Below are 23,276 nucleotides of genomic sequence, written 5' to 3' on the forward strand. Positions count from 1 at the left end.
GTCCCCGTGCAGTCCCCTCTCCTGGATCCTGGAAATGTGCAGCTTGCATGTGCTCAGGAAATCTGTCAGTACTGGCCACAAGCAGATGTCCAGATGTCACAGCCTTTATTCGTAATGAGAGCAGAGCTGAGTTTCAGAAGGTAGACAGCTAATGCCCAGCAGCCTACGAAGAACAGGCAAACTATAAATCTTCTTTATCCCTACACTGAGGATAACAGTTAAGAATCTTTTGGTCCAAGTGGCAGAGAACACAACTCAAATAGGCTTAACCCAAAACTGCATTCAGTGGGTCCCATAACTAAAAAAATCCATAGGTAAATAAGCTTCAGGAGCAGTTTGATCCAGAGATTGTCACCAGGGGTATCAGCCTCATTTTCCTTTTTCCTCCTTTTCTCTTCGTCCTCTTTCCTGTAGTTCCTTCATCCTCAAGCTAGAGCCCCTCATGGCAGCAGCTCCAGGCTCACATCCTTCCTCCACACATCCATACAACGGATGACTCTTCTGGTAGCTTCTGCTCAATACTGAGGAGGCTGCTTTCCTTCACATATCATCCGTTTCACTAGGACACATGCCTATCCCTAATCTAATCACCACAGCTCAGGAACAGGGATCGCTGGCTTAACTGAACTCAGTTTAAGGCGACAGTAGTACCTTCTCTGTAATGACAAGGAATAGGAGCGTATTTTGTCCTGCTTCACGGATTGTATCGTATGGCTCAGGGGTACCTAGAACTATTCACTTACATTTTTTTAAAATATAATAATGTAGAGTAGTTAACAGTGAATCCCCAAATCAGAGAGAGCTAATAATCTTAACTTCAAGATCTTACATTTTACTTTTATTTAAAAAATGTAAACTTCTAAAAATCTTATATACTAGCACATGTACTTTTTTGCCTTTTTGATTTTTGAATTACAGGGATAAATGAAATATTACATATAATGATTGTTATAATTACAGTATACTAGCTATTTCTATTCAAGTATATATCCTAACATAACCTAATATAATCTTTGCATATATTGTCTAATATATAATTTTAAAAAGTGAAATGGGTCCAATCATTAGCGGCCTCCTCTGGGCTACGTGACAAGTGCTCATTTCAAGCAGCTGATCGAAATGAAAGTGAAATTCCTTTTCTTTTTTTTTTTTGTGAGGAAGATCAGCCCTGAGCTAACATCCAGGCCAATCCTCTTCTTTTTCTCCCCAAAGCCCCAGTAGATAGTTGTATGTCACAGTTGCACATCCTTCTAGTTGCTGTATGTGGGACGCCGCCTCAGCACGGCCAGAGAAGCGGTGCGTCGGTGCGCGCCCGGGCTCCGAACCCGGGCTGCCTGCAGCGGAGCGCGCACACTTAACCGCTAAGCCACGGGGCTGGCCCCAAGAAAGTGAAATTCCTTAATGTCAACAATTCCTAGAGCCCTCCTTGTGCAAGTCTTTAAAATTATAGCGACTCCGAAAGCATCAAGTTGTGCCCAGTTTTCCCAGCAGTCCCACAAGAGGAACAGTTCTCCCCATTTCACAGTCTAGTCTGGTGAAGTGGTGAGGACAGTATGGTCACCAGAAACAGAAGAGCCGCTTTGGCCTTCCAGAGCCCTCGCTGGCTACATGACCTTGGGTATCCACCTCATCTATAAAATGGGACAGATAATCCTCAGAGGAGTGCAGTAAGAATCTGAAAAGATGTGCAAGTAAGATGCTGCCTACATGCTGCAGGTCCTCTACAAGCAGTGCAGAGTGCTGGGCCACATGCTGGGCCTGTGGCCACTGATGGTCATGAGGCTGCCTGGTCAAGGGGTCTTCTGCAACTGAGAGAACCAGGACAGATGTTCATTCAGGAGCCCTGGAAAACTGGGTTTGGGCCCCAGAGGACGGCTCAAAGGGCCCATTCACTCACATTCGACCCACAAGCATTCCTGGCCTCCAGTCACAGCCTCAGTCATGGAGGGTCTACGAGATCTGCCAATCTGTGGGGAAGAGTACCCTGACATAATGCCCTGCCCCCCATCCCCAGAGCCAATCCCAGGAAGGAAAGAAAGCTTGGAGTGTGGGACTCCCCCAGGTCTCCTGACCCCCACCATCCCTCTTTGAACAGAACCTCAGATGGTGTTCAGGGGAATTTTGGGGATTGGTCATGGAGAAGCAGCCAGCAGTGGGCTCACTTTAAGCATCCAAACCATGGAGCCCACTTCAGGAAGTCCTAAAGATCAGATCTTCAAATTTCATCCCTTGCCCCTGGGGGGAACTTCCAGGCAGCAGGCAAATGTCAAACAGGGGGAGGAATAACATCCCATCAAGCAAGTTAAAAACGTGAGGGATCCAGCAGTTTGTAATGGAGTCATACAACTGGCCCTGTAGAAGGGCCACCTGAGCCCTAGGTCTGGAGCTGGAAGCTTTGAGCTTGGCCAGGGTGGGGGGTAGGGAGTGTGTGGGGGAATAGGGTGGTGACTAGAATACTGGTTTGGTGACCTTGGGAATGGCCTCCTCTAAGCCATCTCCCCTCTAAGCCCTGGAGATGACCTCATGGGGCAGCTAGGAGGATCAAATGGAGGGAATGCAAAGAAAAGGCATCGGGAACTCTCAGGGGATAAACACACAGATCTTCAGAATGAAATCAGCTTTAGGTTTAAAACCAGGAACGGTTATCAACAGGCTCTCACCTTTCTTCTGCTGAACACCCACAGCAGCACCCACCTCCCTGTGATAGCACAATTCCAAAAATAACAGCCTGCATCTGCCCCTTACTAGGCAGCAAAGCCTGTGACAATGTGTTTTGCACACAATCTCTTCATCTTCTCACTGTGTGACTGTGGGCATGCGACTCAACCTCTCTGTGCCTGTTTACTCAAGTGTAAAACAAGAACACTCACATCAGGAGTACATGAGTTAAAATCGATAAAGTGCTTAAAACAACAAGGAGAAAATCGGTTAAGTTTTATAAAGTTCTTAGAATAGTTCACGGCCTTGGCACAATTAAGTATTTTTAAAATAAATACATTTTTAAAAACTCATCATGACCCTGTGCTCACTCAGGATAAGCCACCTGCCCAAGGTCACAGAGCCAATAAGGTGATGGGTGATTCTACGCCTGCAGGAAACTGCTACCCTTGAGTCTCATCTGCCCAATGACCCAGGAACTGCATCTCATCTGTCCTTGCTCTTCTACAGTGCTGGCATGTTGAAGGCATCCTGTATTAGTCTGTCAAACAGGCCGGGCTATGACTTTAGAGGGTCCAAAAGTCTTAAAAGGGCAATAAAATTATGTATTTCTAAGAAAGATTCATAGAAGACTTGATGGCAGCAAGAATTTAGTTAGAAGTCTCAGAGCAGAGCATTCCTCAGAGCAGAAGTGGAGCCACAAGGCACTGTGCCATGCTCCCACCGCCTTGGGTCTGGACAGGGTGCAGGGGGCCAAGGGACAAGTCTTATGACACTGATTTCACAAGAAGGATCCAAGAGCTTTATTAGATAGCCCATGGCAAAATACAAAATGATTAATGATGATGATAACTATATTCTATCAGCCAAATGCCACTTGGCACTATGACACTACCTCGCAGGACATCCCTGGGTTCACATTTCCTAAAGCGCTGCCTAGAGAAATGAATGTCCTCAAATCAAGACCCAAACACGAAGGAATTCCAGAGACCACTGGGGAGAAGACTGGCTTAGAAAGCCCTCTCTTATCAACGTGGGGAGCGGGTGGGGAGAAGGAAACTCTGCAGGACAATCTGAATTTCCAAACTTAGTAAGAGGGAAATAAATGTTCAAGGCAGGGGCTCCTGGGTCTGGGGCAGGGGGTGGGGGACAGGAGAGGCAAAACGCCAGTGGCTGGGACCTGACAGCAGGTTTCTCTCTTCTATTTCTTCCTCCCGCCTCTCTCCTTGAGGGCCAGGTGGATGACGGCGCCATTGGCCATGTTGTAGTAAGCCAGTGAGTTGGAATCCTTGATGAAGATGCCCTGGAAAACAGACAGTGTGCCTTAGCATGGGGCAATCTGGCCTTGAGCACACTGCACAGCCTCGCTACTCCCAACGTCTGTTCCTTCTGAACTCAGTGAAGGAAGGCGGGGCAGCGGGGGTGGGGGAGTGGCATAGGGTGGGATTGAAGGGTCTCTGGTTCCTCCAAGAATGCTTTGCTTTTCCTTCCTTCCTACCAGCCATGTTCTTCCCCTTTGTCAAATCCCCAAGAAGCTGGCCCTGACCAACCCCACGGAATTTTGATTCTCAAATCATAACCTTCAGAGATCACCTAGTCCAACAGTTTCATTTTACAGAGCAGGAAACTGAGGACCAGACCCGGAATTTGTCAAAGTCCAAAGAAGGAGAACACAGAGGCCCCGTGTGACTTGGTGGGCACCAGGCTGAGCTGGACTATCACCTCTGTGCCCATGCATGAAGAGGCTACCTGAGACCACACTGGCTGGGATGGCTCTACCACTGGGCCAGAAACCCACTAGAGCACTCCCAAGTCTTGTCCCCAGATGTCCACCCTAGTCCTTGAGGCAGAGGATTTTCTGGACCCCATATAAGACCGTATCGTGACCCTGCCAGAGCTGCACCCTGTCAGGCTAACCTGCTCTGGTACTCTTAGCCAGCATCATGACTTCTAGGATGGACACAGATGGCCACACCCAGGTGTCTCTCCATTCCTTTGATTCCACAGAGGATTCAGCTTTTGGGACGACAGAGGCATTGGGACCCAAGGGGCAGGACCACAGACACCTAACTCACCTCATACTGCAGCTTCTGTTTCCCTGCAGGCATGCCTGTGGCTTCGTGAATCTTCACCTTGATGACAGAGACCTGTGGGACCAAGGAGAGGTCATTCACTCCCTTGCTAAGGTCAGCTGAAAGAAGCTGCCCCCTGACCCCTTGGTTCCATTGCACCTGATGCCAGTTGGCAGCAACAACTCATACCTGGTCTGTGAGTGGGAGGGTGAAGACCAGCACCTGTCCGTTCAGTTTCCATTCCGTCTTATCCTGCATGTTGGGCACTTGGACTTTGATGGACACGGGACCCTGCAAACAGGAGGTAGCGATTATGCCCGGAGAGCCCTGAGCCAATCAGGAACTCGGCTCTCCTATTCCTGATCCAGTCTAGACAATGTCATCCATCCATCTGGGCTCCTGGACTCTGCCCTGATTCACGACTGACGCTGTGATGGGGCACAAGTCACTCCCCCTTTCCAAGATTTGGTTTCTTTAAAATGATCCCTTATCCTGTCTCTTGGTGAGCCTGGAGCTGAAGAAGTGACATGAAAATGCTCTGCCAACCCCAAGAAGCACCACAGGGGGAAAGAACATGAACTGCAAGGTCAGAAGACCTGGGTCCCCCACTCAGCTTCCCTGCTAACTAGGTGTCTCTGAGCTTCAATGCCACGTCTGTAAAGCGGTTGATCACAACTGCTGCACAGCATTGTGAGCATTAAATGGACAAGTGCCCATAAAATGCACAGCTCTACCCTGGCACTTGAGTAGGTACTCAAAAAATGGGAACTACTATCAAGAAAAAAAGAAAAAAAAAGATTTGGTTAAATGCATTGGTGAAATGGGGCTGGGACTGTTTCTGCCTCCTCACTGGAGCGTAACAGCTTCCCCAGGGACCAGGAGTGCCAAGGTTCCCACCTCCCATCATTTCTAGCACCCAAACAGCATCCTCCACAACATGCAGACATCTTAGCGGCTGAAGCTGGAGGGGACGGCCTCAAAGAAATTAACAACTGCACCCAGGATTTTCTCCACTGTCCAAGGCCCCTTTGGCACCTGAGACCTGCTGCCTGTGCAGCTTCGTCTCTCGGCTGACCTCTACGACAATAGTTCACACCCACATCTAGTGTGTGCCCAGAAGCCCTCACAGGCCTCCAACGGCTGACCCAAGCCCTGGAAGCCAAAACCATGGGAGCAGAATAGGGTGAGTCAGGGAGTGTGTGACTGGGGCGGGACTGGACTGGACCCTCCAGTTAGACACTCCAGGCCACAGGCAGCACTCTGGGATCACATACCTTGTTTCTGCGTAAGAACTCCTCTTCAGGCATGAGGCTGTCCTCTGTCTTCAGTTTCTTGGAGGCAGGCTCATCTTCCATGGGAGGTGGGGGGTGGACAGGGGGCATTGGGGCTGGAGCTGGGACAGGTGCCACAGGTGGAGCTGGCACAAAGGCTGCAAGAACAGGAATAAACAGCCACATGAGTCGGGGGAAGGGGCCCAGGACTCAGGACTGATGAGAAGTGAGAGAGGAGAATGCAAAGGTTTCCCATTTCTCCCAGAGGTGTGAAGGGCCACTCCTTGCTGAGTCCGGCAGCCAGCAGGTGCCTGGCAGGGGAACCAGGGAGGCTGCCCAGATTGAGCAGCAGGGAACTGGATGAGGGGCAGGACTGACAGATGCAGCAGGTGCCAGCCAACAGCAAGCATTGTCAGGCCTCTGCACCTGTTTGGGGCCTCGCCCCGCTGGGTGCACAGACTCCAGCCCTGCCACATCAGCCTATCTCCCCCAGGAGCCATGGCTCCCTAGCTCCCAGCTCAGGGATCTCTCACATGGGGAAGCCAAGGCTCTCCTCCGGGCAGGACCCCCAGCTGGAACTACCATCAGCCACTGCTCAGCTCACAGTGCTTGGCCTGTAGTCCTGACCCAGTGGCCTGGAAAGTGATTTGAGAGACACTGACCTGTTGGCACAATCATGGGGGGTGGGCGGGGTGCCATGATAGGAGGGGCCGAGGGAGGCATGGGCACCACGTTGATCCTGGGCGCGTGGATGATAGGTGGCATGGGGGCGATCACCGAGCCTGGGGGCAGTCGGACCACTGAAGCCATTGGGGGCCGGGGCATGACAGGTACTGCGGACACAACTGTGGTACGGACAGGAGGTGGCATCTGTAGGGGAGAAGGGACCCACAGGTCACAGGAAGCCAAGGCTGGACTCCAAGGGAACACACAAGGGCAACTGGCCACCTGCAGCCTTTGAGGATAGGGGCCTGACAGCTCTGACTCAGCCCCCTGAGACTGAGAGACTACAGCCTCACACCAGGCTCTGACAGGAACTACGCTCAGACAGGCCCAGAGAGACTTTCTTTCCACTTGGGACTCAACCAGCTGCTCGTGGCAGACACTGAGAGAGCCACTAAAGAGGCTGACCTCGACTTAGCCTCCTGGAGACAGGCCAGCAGTCCTCGAAGACTTGTTAAGCCCTGCAGCCCTTCTCTGCCCCAAGCCTGCTTCTCACATTTGCCACTTGCCTCCCTCCCTGTTCCAATCCTCCCACACAGATGCAACATCAGGCTAGAGGTTCCCACTGCCAATTAAAGGGTTCTTTCTCTCTCAACTTGACTCACTCGGCACTTGGGCCCCTCTATACGGCAGCTGCCTTTCTCAGCCAATAGTGTCCAACCCCAAGAACCAAGCTCTAGAAGACGAGTCACAAGGTAGCTGCTGGCTTACCGCAGGTGGCCGGGGCACTGAGGTGATGGGTGGGGCTGAGCTGGGGATGTTGGTGGCTGAAGACGGAGGTGGTGGCTGCTGGGGGATTTCATTGGGCTTGCTGGGGCCAATCTTCTCTTTGGTATCATCTTCCGGCACGAGGCCTTTGGCCTTGTGGATGGCCTCGATCTGTTCTTGGAGGGTGATATTGGCCTGGGCAGCCTGCTGGGTCCGGGCCATGCTGCCTGAGTGGCCATCCCAGGTCACCTGCAAGGGAAACCAAAGCCACAGCTTGTCAGGGCTCCTGGTACTGAGCCCAAGTGTGGGAGTCTGAGGGCAGCAAAGGCACTAGGATCCATCTGAACAGCACCTTTTCCTCTGGTTTCTGGATCTCCTCCTCGCCAATCTTCTTACCGATGGCTGTTTCCTCTACACCGAAGATGTCGGTACGCCGCTCAGCCAACTGTTTTAAGCTGCTCTCAATATCCAGACCTGGATACAGTCACAAAATGGAGGCAGGAGACAGAAAGAGAAACTAAACCAGGTGCCCTTCCAACAAGGCAGCAGCTCTCCTGATGCAGGGTGGAGACTGGTCCCATGGGACAAGGCTGACTCTGGGTCCCAAGACAGCACACCTGTCTTCTGAGCCTGGGGACAGCTACCCAATCAGCACTACGCCAGTAAACCAGAGCTCGTCTAACCCCTTGATTTAAGAAAAGCAATTAGGAGGACAGGGTCACACGAGTGGCAAGTAGCAGAGTCAGGAATAAAAGCCTGGTCTCCTGCTTCTGGGACGGTTTCCTCCCTATCATGCTGCTTCTCACACAGCAGTCACAGAACCACTGTGTCTCATTTCAAGGTGCTCAGGGTACTCCAGCCATCAGAGCCCTCATTCTAAGACAGCCCCAAGAATGAGCACCCCTCCCAACTATAGTCAGATCTTGCTCTCGGATGTCAATGGACACACGCCATCCACGTCAGGTGCTTGCCCTTGAAGGAGTCCTATGGGGAGAGTCTTTCTGGAAAATGGGGAGTTCTTTTGTAGCATCATAGGCTGCACTTATCCTCAAAAGCTTTTGTTGACCTTAACTGTTGCTTTCTATGTGTGCTTAAAGCAAGTTGATTGTAGTTTAGAGATTCCCACGGGCCAAAGTCAGGGCTGAGTCAGAGAAGGGGTGTGGACCGGGTGGGGGAACTCCCACCTCACCTGGTGCGTACACCTCATCGTCACTCTGTTTCTCACGGATGGAGCGATCACGCTGCTCCAGCCAGCGGGGGTCGAGAAGCCCAATGCGCATGTGTTCCTGCATTTTGCTGGCAGGGATCTTCTCCCCCGTGATGGGGGACACGAGATATTCATCTGGAGCAGGGGCTGGAGGCAGGGGCTTGGAAGCTAAAAGGAAGCCGAGATGCTTGAATGAGAATACTGGGTGGTAGCCTGGATTAAGAGGATGTTGTTTCATGCGTGCATGATTCATTTGAGTCACATCCACTCAGTGCCATGCTGTATTTGGCACTGTGCAAGGCACCAGGGCACCAGAGATGACTAAGCCTATTCCCCACCCTGAGGCCTGTGACAGAGAGGCTATCCCTGCCTTTATGACAAGCCGTCTTGAGCCCTCCTAGAAACGAACAGGTCTGAGGAACCATGAGGGCAGGAACGCAGGCCCTACCTTTGGGGTCATAGTCCTTCCGGACAATGACTTGGTCTGGAGTTGGGGGCAGAGGAGGCGGCATGGGTGTCTCTGGGGGTGGGGGCATTTTCTGCCCTTCTTCTTCATCGTCTGAACCCTAAAAAGCAAAGCAATGGCAAGACTCAGAGAGGGGCTGAGAAACCACCTCCCTGCAGCTGAGCCTGGTGGCTCTTAGGGTGGCAAGGAGCCTAGGCCCCTGCCAGCCAGCATCCATGTGCTAAGCCTCCCAGGGCAGCCGAGGCCAGCCGGCAGCCGGCCAAGCTGCTTCCTCACAGCATGAATGGGAATGCTGGGGGCCGTGGTGTTAACACTCCACCCAGGCATTTCCAGCAGCTGGCACCAGGCAGTCCCAGGAGGCCAAGGGCACTTAACATGCTGGGGAGGGGTGCGGAGGGCAAGTCTGCGCTCAATGGTAGCTGCTCATGGAGCAATGCTGGGAGGGAGAGAAAAAGTCAGTTCCCACAGACATAGGGGCCCTTCTTCTCAGGCTGCACACAAAGTCTTTCCAAGGGGAGGAGAGCAGCTTCGCTCTGGAGACTCTATGCCAGCTTGGAGGGCCTGGCTTGAAGGGGGCAGATGTGGCCAAAAGGAGGCACAGGCTACACTTAGAAAAGCTCTGGGAACTGCTGACCATTTGGGCCTAAGCTCAAACAGATCAAAGCATGTGGTGTCGAGGTTTCCCTAACTGAGAGCTGGCATGGGGGTGGTGAGGAGTAAGGCCTCTGGGCAAAGGGGGAAGGTCACAGAACAGGGCCAGCACAGCTTTCAGATCCTTGCCTATGAATGAATCTTTGTTGCCTGAGCTGGAAAGAGGCTCTGTGCTGCCTGGGCTTGGGCAGCTGCTCAGCCAAGATGCCTTATTCAGGACCCACGCCTCCTTTCGAGGTTCACAAGGAAGCTGGATCTCTGATTCTGGTGGAGAGCACCCCCATCTCCTTGGGCTCCAGGGGAAAAGGTCATCCTGCAGGCCCTCCCAGGAGTATACCTCATCCATGTCTTGCACTTGGGTGTCCTGGTCCAGCTGGGAAGGAGGCTCCTCTGCCTTCTCCTGTTTCTCGTCCTCATCATCAGACTCGACCTCCATCTCAACCTCCTCACTCTCCCCAAACTTCTCGTAGCGCTCTTGAATGAGGATTCGGGCCCCCAGCTCCTCCGGGGTGGTGGGGGGAGGGAAGTTGCCTGGCAGAGGGTAAGCCAGAGTCAAAGGGATACAGACATTGCTTATCAAAGGCCCATCTATCTGCCCTGTCCACACTGTGAGCTCTCTGATTTCTCCATCTCGAGGCCCATCCAGGATCTGGCACAAGTATTTGCTGAATTGGATTTAATTGGGGCAATGTGGTAGACCTGAAATGTTCTGGGTGCAAAGATGAAACAGACACTAATAAAGCCCTCTGACGGATTCTGCTGCTCCCTGGAACAGCTGTACGAGATCTCCTGGGATGGCTCCGAGCTCCTGGCTCCCCATCTGGAGCCACAGACCTACCTTGCTCATTGGGTTGAAAGTCCACTGTTTCCACCACCACAAAATCATGCCAGTCGATCTGCGCATAGGCCACCCGCTCCTTCTCCTTCTCCTCCTCTTCCTTCTTCCTTTCACGCTCCTGAAACTTGGCCCATTCCACTCGGTAACACACCTGAAGGTATGGGAAATAGCCTGGTGCTAGGCTGAATCGGGGTCTGCTCCCAACCAGGCTGTCACCTCCACGGCCTTCACCAAAGCCAGCATCTCCCTCAGAACAGGAGGCTGCTCTGCCCAAAAGGGGAACTTCCTGGAGTAAACTATGGTATTTGCATCTGGTTTCAGCCAGGCCGAGTTTGGACAGGATGAAAATTCTAAATGCCACAGAAACCTTCTGTCTGGGCCGCAAAGGCAGCCATTTGTTATAACCTCAGAGTTTTCTGCTTGAGTTGGCGATGGACTCTGCGCTCAGAGAGAAGCAAACTCCCTCCCAGGAAGTCTAGGTGACAACCCAGTGCCCACAAGAGAAGCAGCAGTCTGAGAGCCTGAGAAACAAAAGCCTTTGTGCAGCAACCCAAAACAGCCAGCACCAATATGCCTTCTCTAGACTCTGAAAACCTGAGGCTTCAAAAGGCGTCTGTCACCAGAGAACCTGTTCAGAAGTTGGCTTCTAGCGAGGGTAGAAAAGAGGGAGACCTAGTGAAGCTGAGAGCAAAGCAGAAAGTTGGGGAGCAGAGATTCCAGGTTTCTTTGGCTTTTGTACCCTCAAGGCCTTTCTTCCACTTCTGTGCCTGACCACAACAAGGTACGCCTCACAGACTATTTCCAAACATGAAACAGAACCCACACAATATAACTTGCACCATCAGTAACTGGTTATAAGAAATTCAGTTTACCTGGTCCAAAACTTCTCGGGGGTTCTCAGCCTCTTTCTTGAGCTTTGTAAATAAGCCTTTGGGCGGAATCAAGATCTGAAACACAGAAGAGTTAAAGCAACTCTCAGTGTAGTACAACACAGGACAAAGAGGTGGCTTCCCTGGGCCTACGGAAAGGCACGGGAGGAGGGAGAGCATGGGATTCCGGGTCCCAAACCCAGCTCCACCTGGCTCTGTGACTTTGGGCAAGTTGCTTAACCTCTGTAATGTGGTTTCCCTCTACACAATGGTGACACCACCACTTAAAGTTGGCACCACCAACTTAAAACGCTGTCGCAAGAATTTGGAGGAAAGTATGCAAAACCACTGGCAGATCACCCAGCGGCACACGGTCAGCAAGCGATGGCTGCTTTCAGGGAACCTGCTCTTATCCTTTTGCACACGCTAGTAGGCCTCCCCTGATGACTCTATTTACGACTGCAGCCCACCGGCCCCACCTCCCTAAATCTCCATCTCCTGCCTTCTCTTCCTCCATAGTATTTACCACCATCTGACATATATTGACATTGCACTTGCTTGTCGCCCCCTCACTAGACCAGAAACTCCAAAAAGACAGGAATTTCTCTGTCTTCTGTTCACTACTACATTTGCAGCACCTGAAACAGTGTCTGACACTCAATGTATATTTGCTGAGAGAACGAATACTGGCTTTGTTCAAAAGAGCCAGTCATTCCAACTGCCCCAACAGTAGCTACTGTCACTGGCAAAGCAGCTCAGCCGCACCCCATCCTCCCTGTACCTCTAGCCCAGGAACTGATCTGCTCCTAGAGTCTCCCATGGCTAGAGGTAGACACCAGCGCCCTCAGGTTAGAGGACTAAATGTCAATACCCAAGTTCTGAGGGAGAAGAAACAGGAAAGTAACAGAATAAGGAGGGATCTGGTGACCTTTAACCCTGAAGCAGTCCACTGGGGGAAATTAATCCAGGGTGCGCTTAAAACTGATATTGTGTAATTACAGTAACCCTTTGACTTTGGGCCTTCAACGACTGTTATTTTAGCTACTCTACTAGCTTCTGGATTTGGTCATTTTCTAAACACACGCATTTTTACAATTCCTTCTAGTTATATGCTTAGAATGAATGAAGTTAGAGGAAATCATTACAAGTCCTCTCAAGTAAGATCTTTTCTTACGTATTGTTTCTAGATATGCAGATGTGTAGACCATGCCACTAAAAAATGAAGACAACCTCTACTACTACTACGTGTGTAACAACGTGCCACAGCCAGATCTGTACCAGTGTACTTTGCTACAAATTAATGATCTGATTATTTTAAATACAGTCATGCATCGCTTAACAACGAGAATATATTCTGAGAAAAGGGACATTAGGTGATTTCGTCATCGTGTGAACATCATAGAGTGTACTTACACAAACCTAGATGGTATAGCCTACTACACACCTAGGCTATATGGTACTAATCTTATGGGACCACCATCGTATATGCAGTCCACGTCATTATACAGCACATGACTGTCCCAGTATTGACTTGTCCAGATTCTTGACTGCAACAATGTAGCATGATAAATAAGTTCTTAGGGTCTGGAATAAAAAACCCAGATCTCAAGTCCCAGCTCTGCGAATGCCTAGCTGTGGGACCCTGGCCAAGTTAACTTCTCTGTGCCTCAGTTTCCTCTTCTATAAAATGAGAATAACAGTGGCTACCTTATAGGTTATTAGGGATTAAATGAGAAGATGCTACATACGTAAGCACTCAATAAATACTGGCTGTATTTACTGTTTCCCAATGCCTATTTAAATGACATTTCTAATTTAAGGTACTTTTTAGGGTGAAAACAACATAGGTTTTAGAGTCAAATGTTGGTTTAAATCTAAGCACAGCTACTTAGTAGCTGAGAGACCACGAGTAAGTGACTGTATCTCTCTGAGACTGCTTCTACTTTTGAAAGAGGGGGGAAAACACTTACCTCATGGGTTTGAGGATTACAGTAGGTAACAGGAGGCAATTATTAAGGGCTTGCTTCTTCTCAGGCCCTGTGCTAGGCAACCGAAAATTCAGGTGTACTTAAAAGCAGTTAGCACCACTTGGCCTTGTCACATAGCAGGCCCTCACCCAACAGCAGTTATCAATCATGTGTTTCGTTTGTCTTTAGAAACAGCAGTCTACGTTGCATTTAAAAGGAAAAACTGAACAGAAATCAAGATTTTACACTGAACTGGAATTTTTAACATCTGCCCAGGGGCCCACACAGGAGCAGTACCCTCCAGACAGTGAGTGGATAGAGTGCTTATGGTAAGATGCCCTCCTTCCCTGGGCCCAGCACCCTGGCCCACCCAGGCACCTTGGTATACTGTTCCACCAGCTTCGTGAAGTAGTTGAAGAGGCTGTGCTGCGGGCGGAGGAAGTCAAACTGGTAGTTGCGCTGCTCTTTCTGCATCAGCTGGGTCAGAAACTGGCGCCCATTCCTAGCCACAAACTGAGCTGTCAGCTTCACCACGTCCAGGTCAAAGGCTGAGATGGAGGGGGGGTCTGCGATGAACTCAAATTCAGGAGGGGGCTCTTTGGGCACGATGGTCTCTTGAATCACCTGCGCTTGCACCTAAGATGCAGAAGGAGCATGAGGCAAGAGGCACAGAGGTGGAAAGAACACCGATTTCTTGGCCAACTGTGGCCTCAACTCCCTGAATGGTTTCAAGTCAGACCTGTGCCCCTCTGTATCTCTGCTGCTGCCCTGAAATCGAGGGCCAAAACTGGGCAACAGAAGATCCAACAGGAACACGGCTTATTAAATCCCACCCGAGGGTGATGGAGGATGCAGTAAGCCCATGTGTACAGAGGACTCCACTGGACAGAGGACTCCCATGTTTGTTACCTCATTTGGCCTCCTCACAAACCACAAGGGGGACAAAACAGGTACTGTGAACCCTTTTTACAGATGAGGAGACTGAGGTAGCCTGAGGCCCTAGGAGTAGTAAACTGCAATGCAAGGTCTCAGAACCTACTTCAACCTTTACTTCCCATTGTAAAACAAGGGGCGGCCTTTGCCACCATTGTTCAGGAGTGAAACAAAGAGTCATTCCCAGTCCAGGTCTACACAGGAGGCAAATGTGCCAGCTCTTCCTGTCCTCACTGACAACACCAATCGTCCCTAGTGCCGAGTATTAGGGCAGGCCAGATGAAGGGGCCCTGGGAAGGTGAGACAGAAGGGAGAGATGGCACAAGAAGGGGCCCACAAGCGACATCGCAGCACTGCCCTCACGCCACGGTCAAGGCAAAGAGTAGGAGCTGGGAACATGGACTTGAGTCCTGACTCTGCGGCCTTGGATAAATCACATTTCCTGAGCCTCCGATTCCTCATCTGTAAAATGGTCACTCTGCTGGCCTCCTCATGCAGCCCCTCAGAGGCGCCAAGGAGACAAGGCCCCTAAAGCATAGAGCTTGGCAAGCAGCGCTGAGGAAATGTTAACTGTCAGCAGTACTTTGCTGTCTGAGCCTCAGCGTCTGCCTCTGTAAATGGGGATAAAAACCTCACGTCTCCTCCTGGGTGGTCATGAGGCTTGGACAGCAGAGTTCGTTGTCCTTCCCTCCCTGTCCTGGCCTCCCTCTCAGCTCTGGGGAAGGGGGGGAAGGGGGGAAGGGCTGGCTCCAACCTTCTGGGGCAGCTGCTGCTGGGTGACTTGCTGCTGCTGCTGCATAACCTTGGGGATGGCGGCTGAGGGCTCCTGAGCCTTCCCCTCCTTGAACTCGCTGACCTTGTGACGGTAATAGGCATGGTAAGGGTCGTTGGGGTTCAAGAAGTTGAACTTGGGGTTGTTGATCTCGTTCTGTCGTATCCTGGCTTCAAATTCAGGTCCATTTCTAGAAGGAGGAGAAAGCAAAAAAAATTAACACTACAACCCTTGCAACTGCTTAGACCCACAACACTGCCCATTCAAGCCCCTCTGTGCCACCACCCATCATTCAAACTAGCACATCCCTCAGCCCAGCAGAGGTCCTCCTCGAGACTTCAGCGTCAGCAGCCAGTGCCATCTGCCTCCGTCAGCCTGGCCCAGGCCTCCTCTGCCACATGGTCTCCCAAACCTCTGTCATTCCTGCAGCTCCTCTGCCAGTTTTGCCATTTCCAAAACCATCTGGACTATTGCTTTTTGCTTTTAGTAAAATCTATTTACTTTCAAAGATGTACTTAGGGCCGGCCCCGTGGCTTAGCAGTTGGGTGCGTGTGCTCCGCTGCTGGCGGCCTGGGTTCGGATCCCGGGCGCGCACCAACACACTGCTTCTCCGGCCATGCTGAGGCCTTGTCCCACATACAGCAACTAGAAGGATGTGCAGCTATGACATACAACTATCTACTGGGGCTCTGGGGGGAAAAAAATAAATAAATAAAATCTTTAAAAAAAAAAAAAGAGTACTTAAAAAGGAAGGCATATGTTACACTACTTCAAATAAAAATCAGTATGGCTATACCAAGGAAAGGCAGTCATAAAATTATATACAATGAAAACAAAGTAATATCATTAAAGTTTAGCTCAAAGTTTGCTCAGACTGAGGCCAGTTCTCTTAGTTAAAAAGGGGGATAACCGAGCATTGGAGAGGTGTTAGAGATATACTACCACCAAACTGAGACTCTGTCGTTTGGGTAACGAGAAGGATTAAAAAAAACATGAAAATGTAGACAATCTGATTTAATGCCTTGTCCAAATGCTGTCTAAAATCACCTCATTTACCACTGGGTGAGGCCTACACAGGAAACACTGCTCTCCAAGGACCCAGATCTGTGCTGCTGTGTAAGGCACATTTAGACGACAAGGGAGTGGTAAGACCGGCAGGGAGATCTCTCATCTTTCTCTGTACCTGGGACAGTTTTCCACATACACCCCATGTCCCACGTTTGTATGCCTTTAAGGATAATGAAAAAAACGTCCCTCTCATGATGTTTAGTGAACCCTGATTTTTTAAAGAGTCTCAATGGTAATATTTCAAGGTGTCACACATCCACAACACCTGTGTCAGGCAGAAAGTGCATTAACCTTAAAGACACAAGATATGGACAGAGTCCAGTTTTCGGTTCACTACTGACTGATCAAGTTACCAAACTTCTCTTTGACTCAATTTCCCATGAGTAAAATGTGGCTAATACCACCTTCTCTCTATACCTTCAAGTATTGAGAAGATGGAATTAGTTAAGGAGATGCCAAAGTCTTTTTGAATCATACAGTGGCCTGCAAATGCAAGGGCTGTACTCCTAGGAAGGCTAGAAGGGGCTGTTCCATAAACAGAGATGATCTGGGTATTAGGAGAGCCCAGTCAGAGATGCCCCAAACACACCACCAGGGGATGGCTCCAGGGGCTGGTGGCAGCCAGGTCTCTCCACTTTCTTCAGACTTTCACACCCTGGCCCTGTCAGTTGAAGAGAGGGCAGGAGACAGGGTGCAGGCAATGCTGTGCCCCAGATTAGCCACCACAACAATCTGCACCATGATGGCAGTCATCAACACCCAGGCTAGCTCCTCTGCAAGTTCTGGTCACACCCTGCAGCGTGACTAACACCATGAGGTCCCAATTTGACAGTGCATTAGTCCAACTGCAACCTCATGCCTGGGGAAGAAGCATTCTTCCCCCTCCTTAAATAATGCAAACCACACAAAAGGAGGGTGAATGCACACTGAAATACTGTAAAACTAGGCCACCAACCCAGCAAACATCCAGGGCAGACATAGGCCTGCTAGAAAAGGGGGCTCTGGTTGTCTCCTCTAGTACTACCTCCTAAGCCATAACCTCACCACATCTGGGAACAATCTGAAAGACGAAACAACAAAAAGGCAGGCATGTGCATTCCAAGATATTCTGTTGCTTTAAATTAGCTTAATGTTAATTTTAGAATTACATTCTCTAACACAAGGAACAGATTTCAGCAGAAAAAGACATGATTCTGACTCAACCCAGCTGGTAGGACTTTTTAAGGGTATTTTCCACTTCAGTTTCCTGACAGGAAAAATGCAGGGAAGACCAATCCTAGGGACAAAAAAACACCAACACTCAGTTGGTGATGTTTACTGCATGCTCTCTCAGTAAGTGTGAACCCAAAAGAAGGGAAGCAAGGGTCCTGCAGGCTTCCTTCAGCCCACAGTGAGATGCTGGTCTGTCCCTTCATTGCAACATAACAAAAGCAAGACCACAGGTTTTAGAAAAGCCTACAAGGCAATCATTGCAGTCAAAAATAGATCTAGAGATGTGGATGTATAGATTTATTTTTAAGGCAACTTGGATACTCTTTTTTTTTTTTTTTAAAGATTTTATTTACTTATTTTTTTCCCCTAAAGCCCCAGTAGATAGTTGTATGTCACAGCTGCACATCCTTCTAGTTGCTGTACGTGGGACGCAGCCTCAGCATGGCCGGAGAAGCGGTGCATCGGTGCGCGCCCGGGATCCGAACCTGGGTCGCCAGCAGCGGAGCGCGGGCACTTAACCACTAAGCCACGGGGCCAGCCCTACAACTTGGATACTCTTATTTCTGTGGCAGCAGAGGATGGCACCAAATTATTGGAAAGCTACTTGGCAAAATGTTTAAGAAATCTTTAAAAATCCTCTTTCAGCCAGTAATGTGCTGCACAGAATTTTCTTCTAAGGAAACAATCTAAAAGAGAAAGAAAATGCTCAGAGACTTCCCCACAGCTTCATTTGCCAAATTGAAATGTTGGAAACAACCTCGAAGGAAAATGTTGACCAGACAGCCAAGTCAAGGAAGGTCCATCACCTCCACATGGTGCATCCTCTCCAGGGGACCGCACAGCATCAGGAGACCACAGAACAACACAGGAAAACGCTTATAACAGTGTGAAAAGGAAAAGCAGGATGTGAAAGTATCTCTACTAGTATTACAATGATCTAAAAAAGGATGCCAAGGGCCAGAAGGAAACAGGAAAAAGTGAAAACAGCTGGCAGCAACTATTCTGATAGTGAGATTGTGGTGATTTCTTCCTCCAACACCCTTTTCCTATTTATTCTGGTTCTAAAATAGGGGAAAAAGGGAAGCATAAGTGTTTCTATGAGACATTAAATTTTTATCATAAACACAACACGGGCTGCCCTAAATCTGACATCATCTGACAACGTTCAACTAAGCACAGAGCAGTTTTAACCCAATACCCAGGTTACTCAAAGCCTTTGAGATGTGATGAGATAAGCCTGTAGGGAGCATGACACAGCGAAAGACATCAACCAGAGTAACCTCTTTCTGTGTTTCATTTTATTAGGAGGTTGGGAAAGGAAGGAACCATCTATTAAATGATGTATTGTAATAGGAATGCTGCCTCAGGGTCAAGGCACGGCCCCTGGAGAGCATAGGCTCTGACTGAGGGCAGCAGTCTGCTCAGGGTCAGTTTGTAAAGAGAAGCCAGAAATCCAGACTTATTGTGCAATCTCCTTATTTTTAAACATTTTAAACAGTGGCAACTAATCCAAGTTTAAAAAAATACTGTGAGGACAAACAAAAGATCTACAGGCTGGATGTGGCCTAATGGCTGCCAATGGAATACTTTACCCTAAACTAGAGGATATGTTGACATTTGGAGTCAAGTGGCCACCAAGAAGATTCCATCTGGGGAAGTGTGTGTATAACTATGATGGGGAGAGATGAGAGGATCTCGGACTAATTTCCCTGCCATCTGAGAAGACAGCAAACACTGTATGATGTACCTGAACTGCATTCAGTCCCACAACTCACTCCTGCCTCACGACTCTGAGGTGGCATTTCATTCCATTTTGCACATGGGTCATTTGAGGCTCTGGGGAATGCAGTTCTTGAATAATGAGAATGAGCAATCCCTTTTTTGTCTTCCTCAGCCCAGAAGCTCAGACACAGACACACACATTATCTGTGACAAAGCGGCTTTCCAGGCATCTCCTCAAGATCCTTTTGGAAGCCCAGGTACCTGGTGACTCTGGGGCTGGATGTGACTAGAACTCTGCATTGCCATGCTATGTCAGAGACGCCAGTCCTGCCCGTTGCCTACCTTGCCGCCATGCTGTGGTTTTAGATGAGCTAATGGGCCTAAGCTGACAACACCCCCTCTAAAAACCCAGGCGTTACCCTTGCGCGGATTCAGGAGCTTTTGGTGCTAAAATCCACCATGACCCACATGAACAGAAGGAGCTATGTTACCTGGCCACAAAGCTGGCAGTCTTGTCGACGATATTCCTGACCTCTGGAGGAGGGTAAATAATCCCCACCACTGGCTTGGAAGGGGTAGAATCTTCCTTTGAAGATACTTCTTCTTCTGTGGGCTGTGAAAAGAAAAGGAAATAAGGTCTTCAAGTTCCTGGTTTGGGGCTGACCCCCACCGTTAGACTCCTCTAGGGTATCACTGAGAATATCGACTCTCTCCCATAGACTTCCCTTGATTAGGACCCGCTGCTCCAGAGGACTGGTTCTCTTAGCTGCACTGTGCTTGCATGGGACTCTCCCGGGCGACCAGTGAAAAGAGCAGCCTCCTTGGCTCCCATAAGCTGGACTGGCTCAGTGACACCGGGAATCTGCATTTTTACCAGTGCCCAGGTGATTCAGATGTGGAGGGGAACTGACCACATTCTGAAAAACCATGTTCCAGAATCCAGAAGGCCATGTCTGTATCCCCATACCCCAGGATGTGCCTAGCACAGGATATTTAACAATTGTTTGCTAAATAAAGAAACAGGAAACTCCTTGCTGGCAGCTCCTTCTGCCTTGAATGTCCTTTCCTTCTGCATCCCTTCCATAGTCTGAACCACACTCAACGCTCAAATGTTTTGTGAAATTCCACTGGAATACTCAACGTTAATTGTCCCATAAGTATCAATATTCTTTCCTCACTAGCTTCTTCTCCTTAGCAAACGAAGGGTCAAATCTCTCATCTTAAGAGAAATAAAGTTTCGGGCTGGCCCTATGGCTTAGCGGTTAAGTGCACATGCTCCGCTACTGGCGGCCCGGGGTTCAGATCCCCGGCGCGCACCAATGCACCGCTTGTCCGGCCATACTGAGGCCGCGTTCCACATATAGCAACTAGAAGGATGTGCAACGGTGACATACAACTATCTACTGGGGCTTTGGGGAGAAAAAGGGAAAAAAAAGGAGGAAGACTGGCAATAGATGTTAGCTCAGGGCCAGTCTTCCTCAGCAAAAAGAGGAGGATTGGCATGGATGTTAGCTCAAGGCCGATCTTCGTCACAAAAAAAAAGAAAGAAAAATCAAGTTTCTCCCCTGCCCTCACGTTCTTTTCTGCTGCTGCCTTCTCCCTCCCCCCTTTCCCCCCCAGCCCCGGAGCTAAACACCCTGAGTTCTCCCAGTCTTGCCATTCCCACTTCCTCACTTCCCATTTGGTCCTCATCCATTTCAAGTGCTCTTGCCAAAGTCAAAAACTGACTACAGTGGTGATCTGGCTCTGTGACCAGTGACCACTCCTTCACAAAGTTCTCCACTCCTCAACTCCCACACCCTATTCTCACCTGTCTTTCCTTCTTGCTCACCATACGTTCCAAGTTTCCTGCCTGGCTCCTTTCCTTCACTTCCTGCCCTATAACATCGAGCACCCCCAGAATTCTGTTCTTGGTTCTCTTCATAGTATTCACACTGTCCTCAGTGATGCACTCACAACCACATCCTCCATTTCCCGTACCACCTCTAATCCCATCCAAATTGACATCCCAGAGCTTTATCCAGCCAGACCCAGTTGACTCCTGAGCACTGTTATCTCTAACCTCTTTCCTGATGAATGGCCAACCATGTACCTGGTCACCCAGGCCAGAAACTTGGGCCTCCTCTCCCTTCCTCAGCCTCTACATTCAATGATAATAACATTTGTCAAGCACAGAATAGGTACCATATGCTTTCCTAAGCACTTTATTATTATTTTTTAAAGATTTTATTTATTTATTTTCCCCCAAAGCCTCAGTGGATAGTTGTATGTCATAGCTGCACATCCTTCTAGTTGATGTATGTGGGACGCAGCCTCAGCATGGCCAGAGAAGCGGTGCGCCAGTGCGCGCCCGGGATCCGAACCCGGGCCGCCAGCAGCGGAGCGCGCGCACTTAACCGCTAAGCCATGGGGCCGGCCCCCTAAGCAATTTAAATATATTAACTCTTATAACCCTCGTGAGAACCCCAGAAGGTAAGTCAGTCCTCTTATTATCCTCATTTTACAGATGACAAAACTGAGGAATGGAGAGCTTAACTGCCCTCAATGACAGAACCAAATTTCCAACATCACTTTGGCTGGAGAGCCTGTACTATGAGCCATTTTGTGAAACGAACTTGCTCAGACCCTCTGCCTCATCACCCATCCTCAGCATTTTTTTTTTAATAAAGTGACTAATCCTCAGTCCTCCTAGCAATTCTCCACATCACTGCCTACCTAGCTGAATTTCTGAAACACAATGTCACTATCCAGCTTAATATCCTTCATTTTCTCCCCGTTGTCTACTAGGCAAAGTTCAAATTCTGAGAATCCCATCTCCTGCCACCAGTTATCCAATGCTGTGCTTCAACCACACCTGTTTATTTACCCATGACCAGAGGGGCCATCTGATTCCTATCTTGGTATCTTTGCATTATTATTTGGTATTACCTTGTTTATTTTTCCCCAGTGACTGGGAAAACGCCAGGACACATGGGCACTTACATGTTTGTGGAAAGGGGACGGACCTCTTCTGTCATGTTCCCCACTGTATTCTGAACTCTAAGCAGTGGTTAGTATACAATATGTGCTCAATAAATGTTTGATGAATGATTAAAGAATGCTATTTCCCTTCCCCAACCACCTACCTGGTGAACTCTTATGCATCCTCCTAAAATCAATTTACCTCACTCCTGTGAGCTTCACCCACCTTAATCTCCACTCTATCTCATCAAAGCCACGTTGATTAGATTACTGTCTTACTCGAACCTGATACTTCTATTATAGAGACAATCACACCATAACGCAATTATTTATGCACATCTTTCCTCCTCACCTGTTTGAGATCTTTTTAAGGACTGGCTGGAACTGTATCATTTACACTGGCGGGGCAATAAACATTTGTTGAGTATTCACGTATAGCTTCCCACTAGTCGGTGAGCTCTCTAAGGCAGAAATTGTACCTCATTCACTCCGGTAACGTCGGAGCCTGGCACCGAGTCTGGCTTAGAGTAAGCACCGAACAGATGCTGCAAATTAACGTTAAAAGATGTACCCTGCAGGCTGGGAAATTATAGAGATTACTGGGCAAAGGCTGGGGGCCGGCAACCCAAATGCAACAGAAGACCGGTGGATGGGCCGGATCGGTGCTTCTCAAACTCGAATGAATCACCCTGGAATCTTGTTAAAATGCAGATTCCTATTTAGAAGGTCTGGGGTGTAGACTTTGTAATTCTACTAAGCTCCCAGGTGATGCTGATGCTGCTGGTCCGCGGACCACACTTTGAGAACCACTGTTGTAGTGAGCTCGTTGCGCTACCGGAAAGCAGCGTAGGAAGCGCGCTGCCTCCTGGGACTTGCAGTCCCTCTAAGCCCTCCTCAGCCTTCCTGCAAAAGTGAGGAGCGCCCGCGCCAGAGGGAGGGCCCAGGCCTAGGCTCGGGCTGCCGGTAGAGGTGCGGGGGACGCGGTACCTGTTTGGGCTCGGTGGCCACCGGCGGCGGCGGGGGCACCGCCTGCACGGGTCCGGCCGGCATGACTGCGACGCTCAGGGCTGCCAGTCCGCCTCGGTGTAGGTGAGCGGTGCTCCGTCAAAAGAGTTTCCCCTCACCAACAGTACGACAAGCTCGCAAGATGGCGGCGACCGAACGAGTCGTAGCCGAGG

General features: G+C 49.6%; 1 protein-coding gene across 1 annotated transcript; it reads right to left on the reverse strand.

The window, feature by feature from the left end:
• Positions 1-3,437: 3,437 nt before the first annotated feature.
• On the reverse strand, positions 3,438-23,232 carry SF3A1 (splicing factor 3a subunit 1). Its single transcript, XM_058531766.1, has 16 exons — positions 23,086-23,232; positions 19,629-19,750; positions 15,118-15,325; positions 13,809-14,066; positions 11,467-11,541; positions 10,595-10,745; positions 10,094-10,287; positions 9,088-9,205; positions 8,622-8,807; positions 7,785-7,906; positions 7,436-7,681; positions 6,664-6,871; positions 6,005-6,159; positions 4,920-5,021; positions 4,734-4,805; positions 3,438-3,961 (listed from the first exon to the last, which is right to left on the reverse strand). The coding sequence occupies exons 1-16, from the start codon at positions 23,146-23,148 to the stop codon at positions 3,860-3,862; spliced, it is 2,382 nt and encodes a 793-aa protein (XP_058387749.1). The 5' UTR covers positions 23,149-23,232; the 3' UTR covers positions 3,438-3,859.
• Between the last annotated feature and the right edge of the window lie 44 nt (positions 23,233-23,276).

This window comes from Diceros bicornis, chromosome 35, assembly GCF_020826845.1.
Source record: "Diceros bicornis minor isolate mBicDic1 chromosome 35, mDicBic1.mat.cur, whole genome shotgun sequence".
Classification (NCBI taxonomy): domain Eukaryota; kingdom Metazoa; phylum Chordata; class Mammalia; order Perissodactyla; family Rhinocerotidae; genus Diceros; species Diceros bicornis.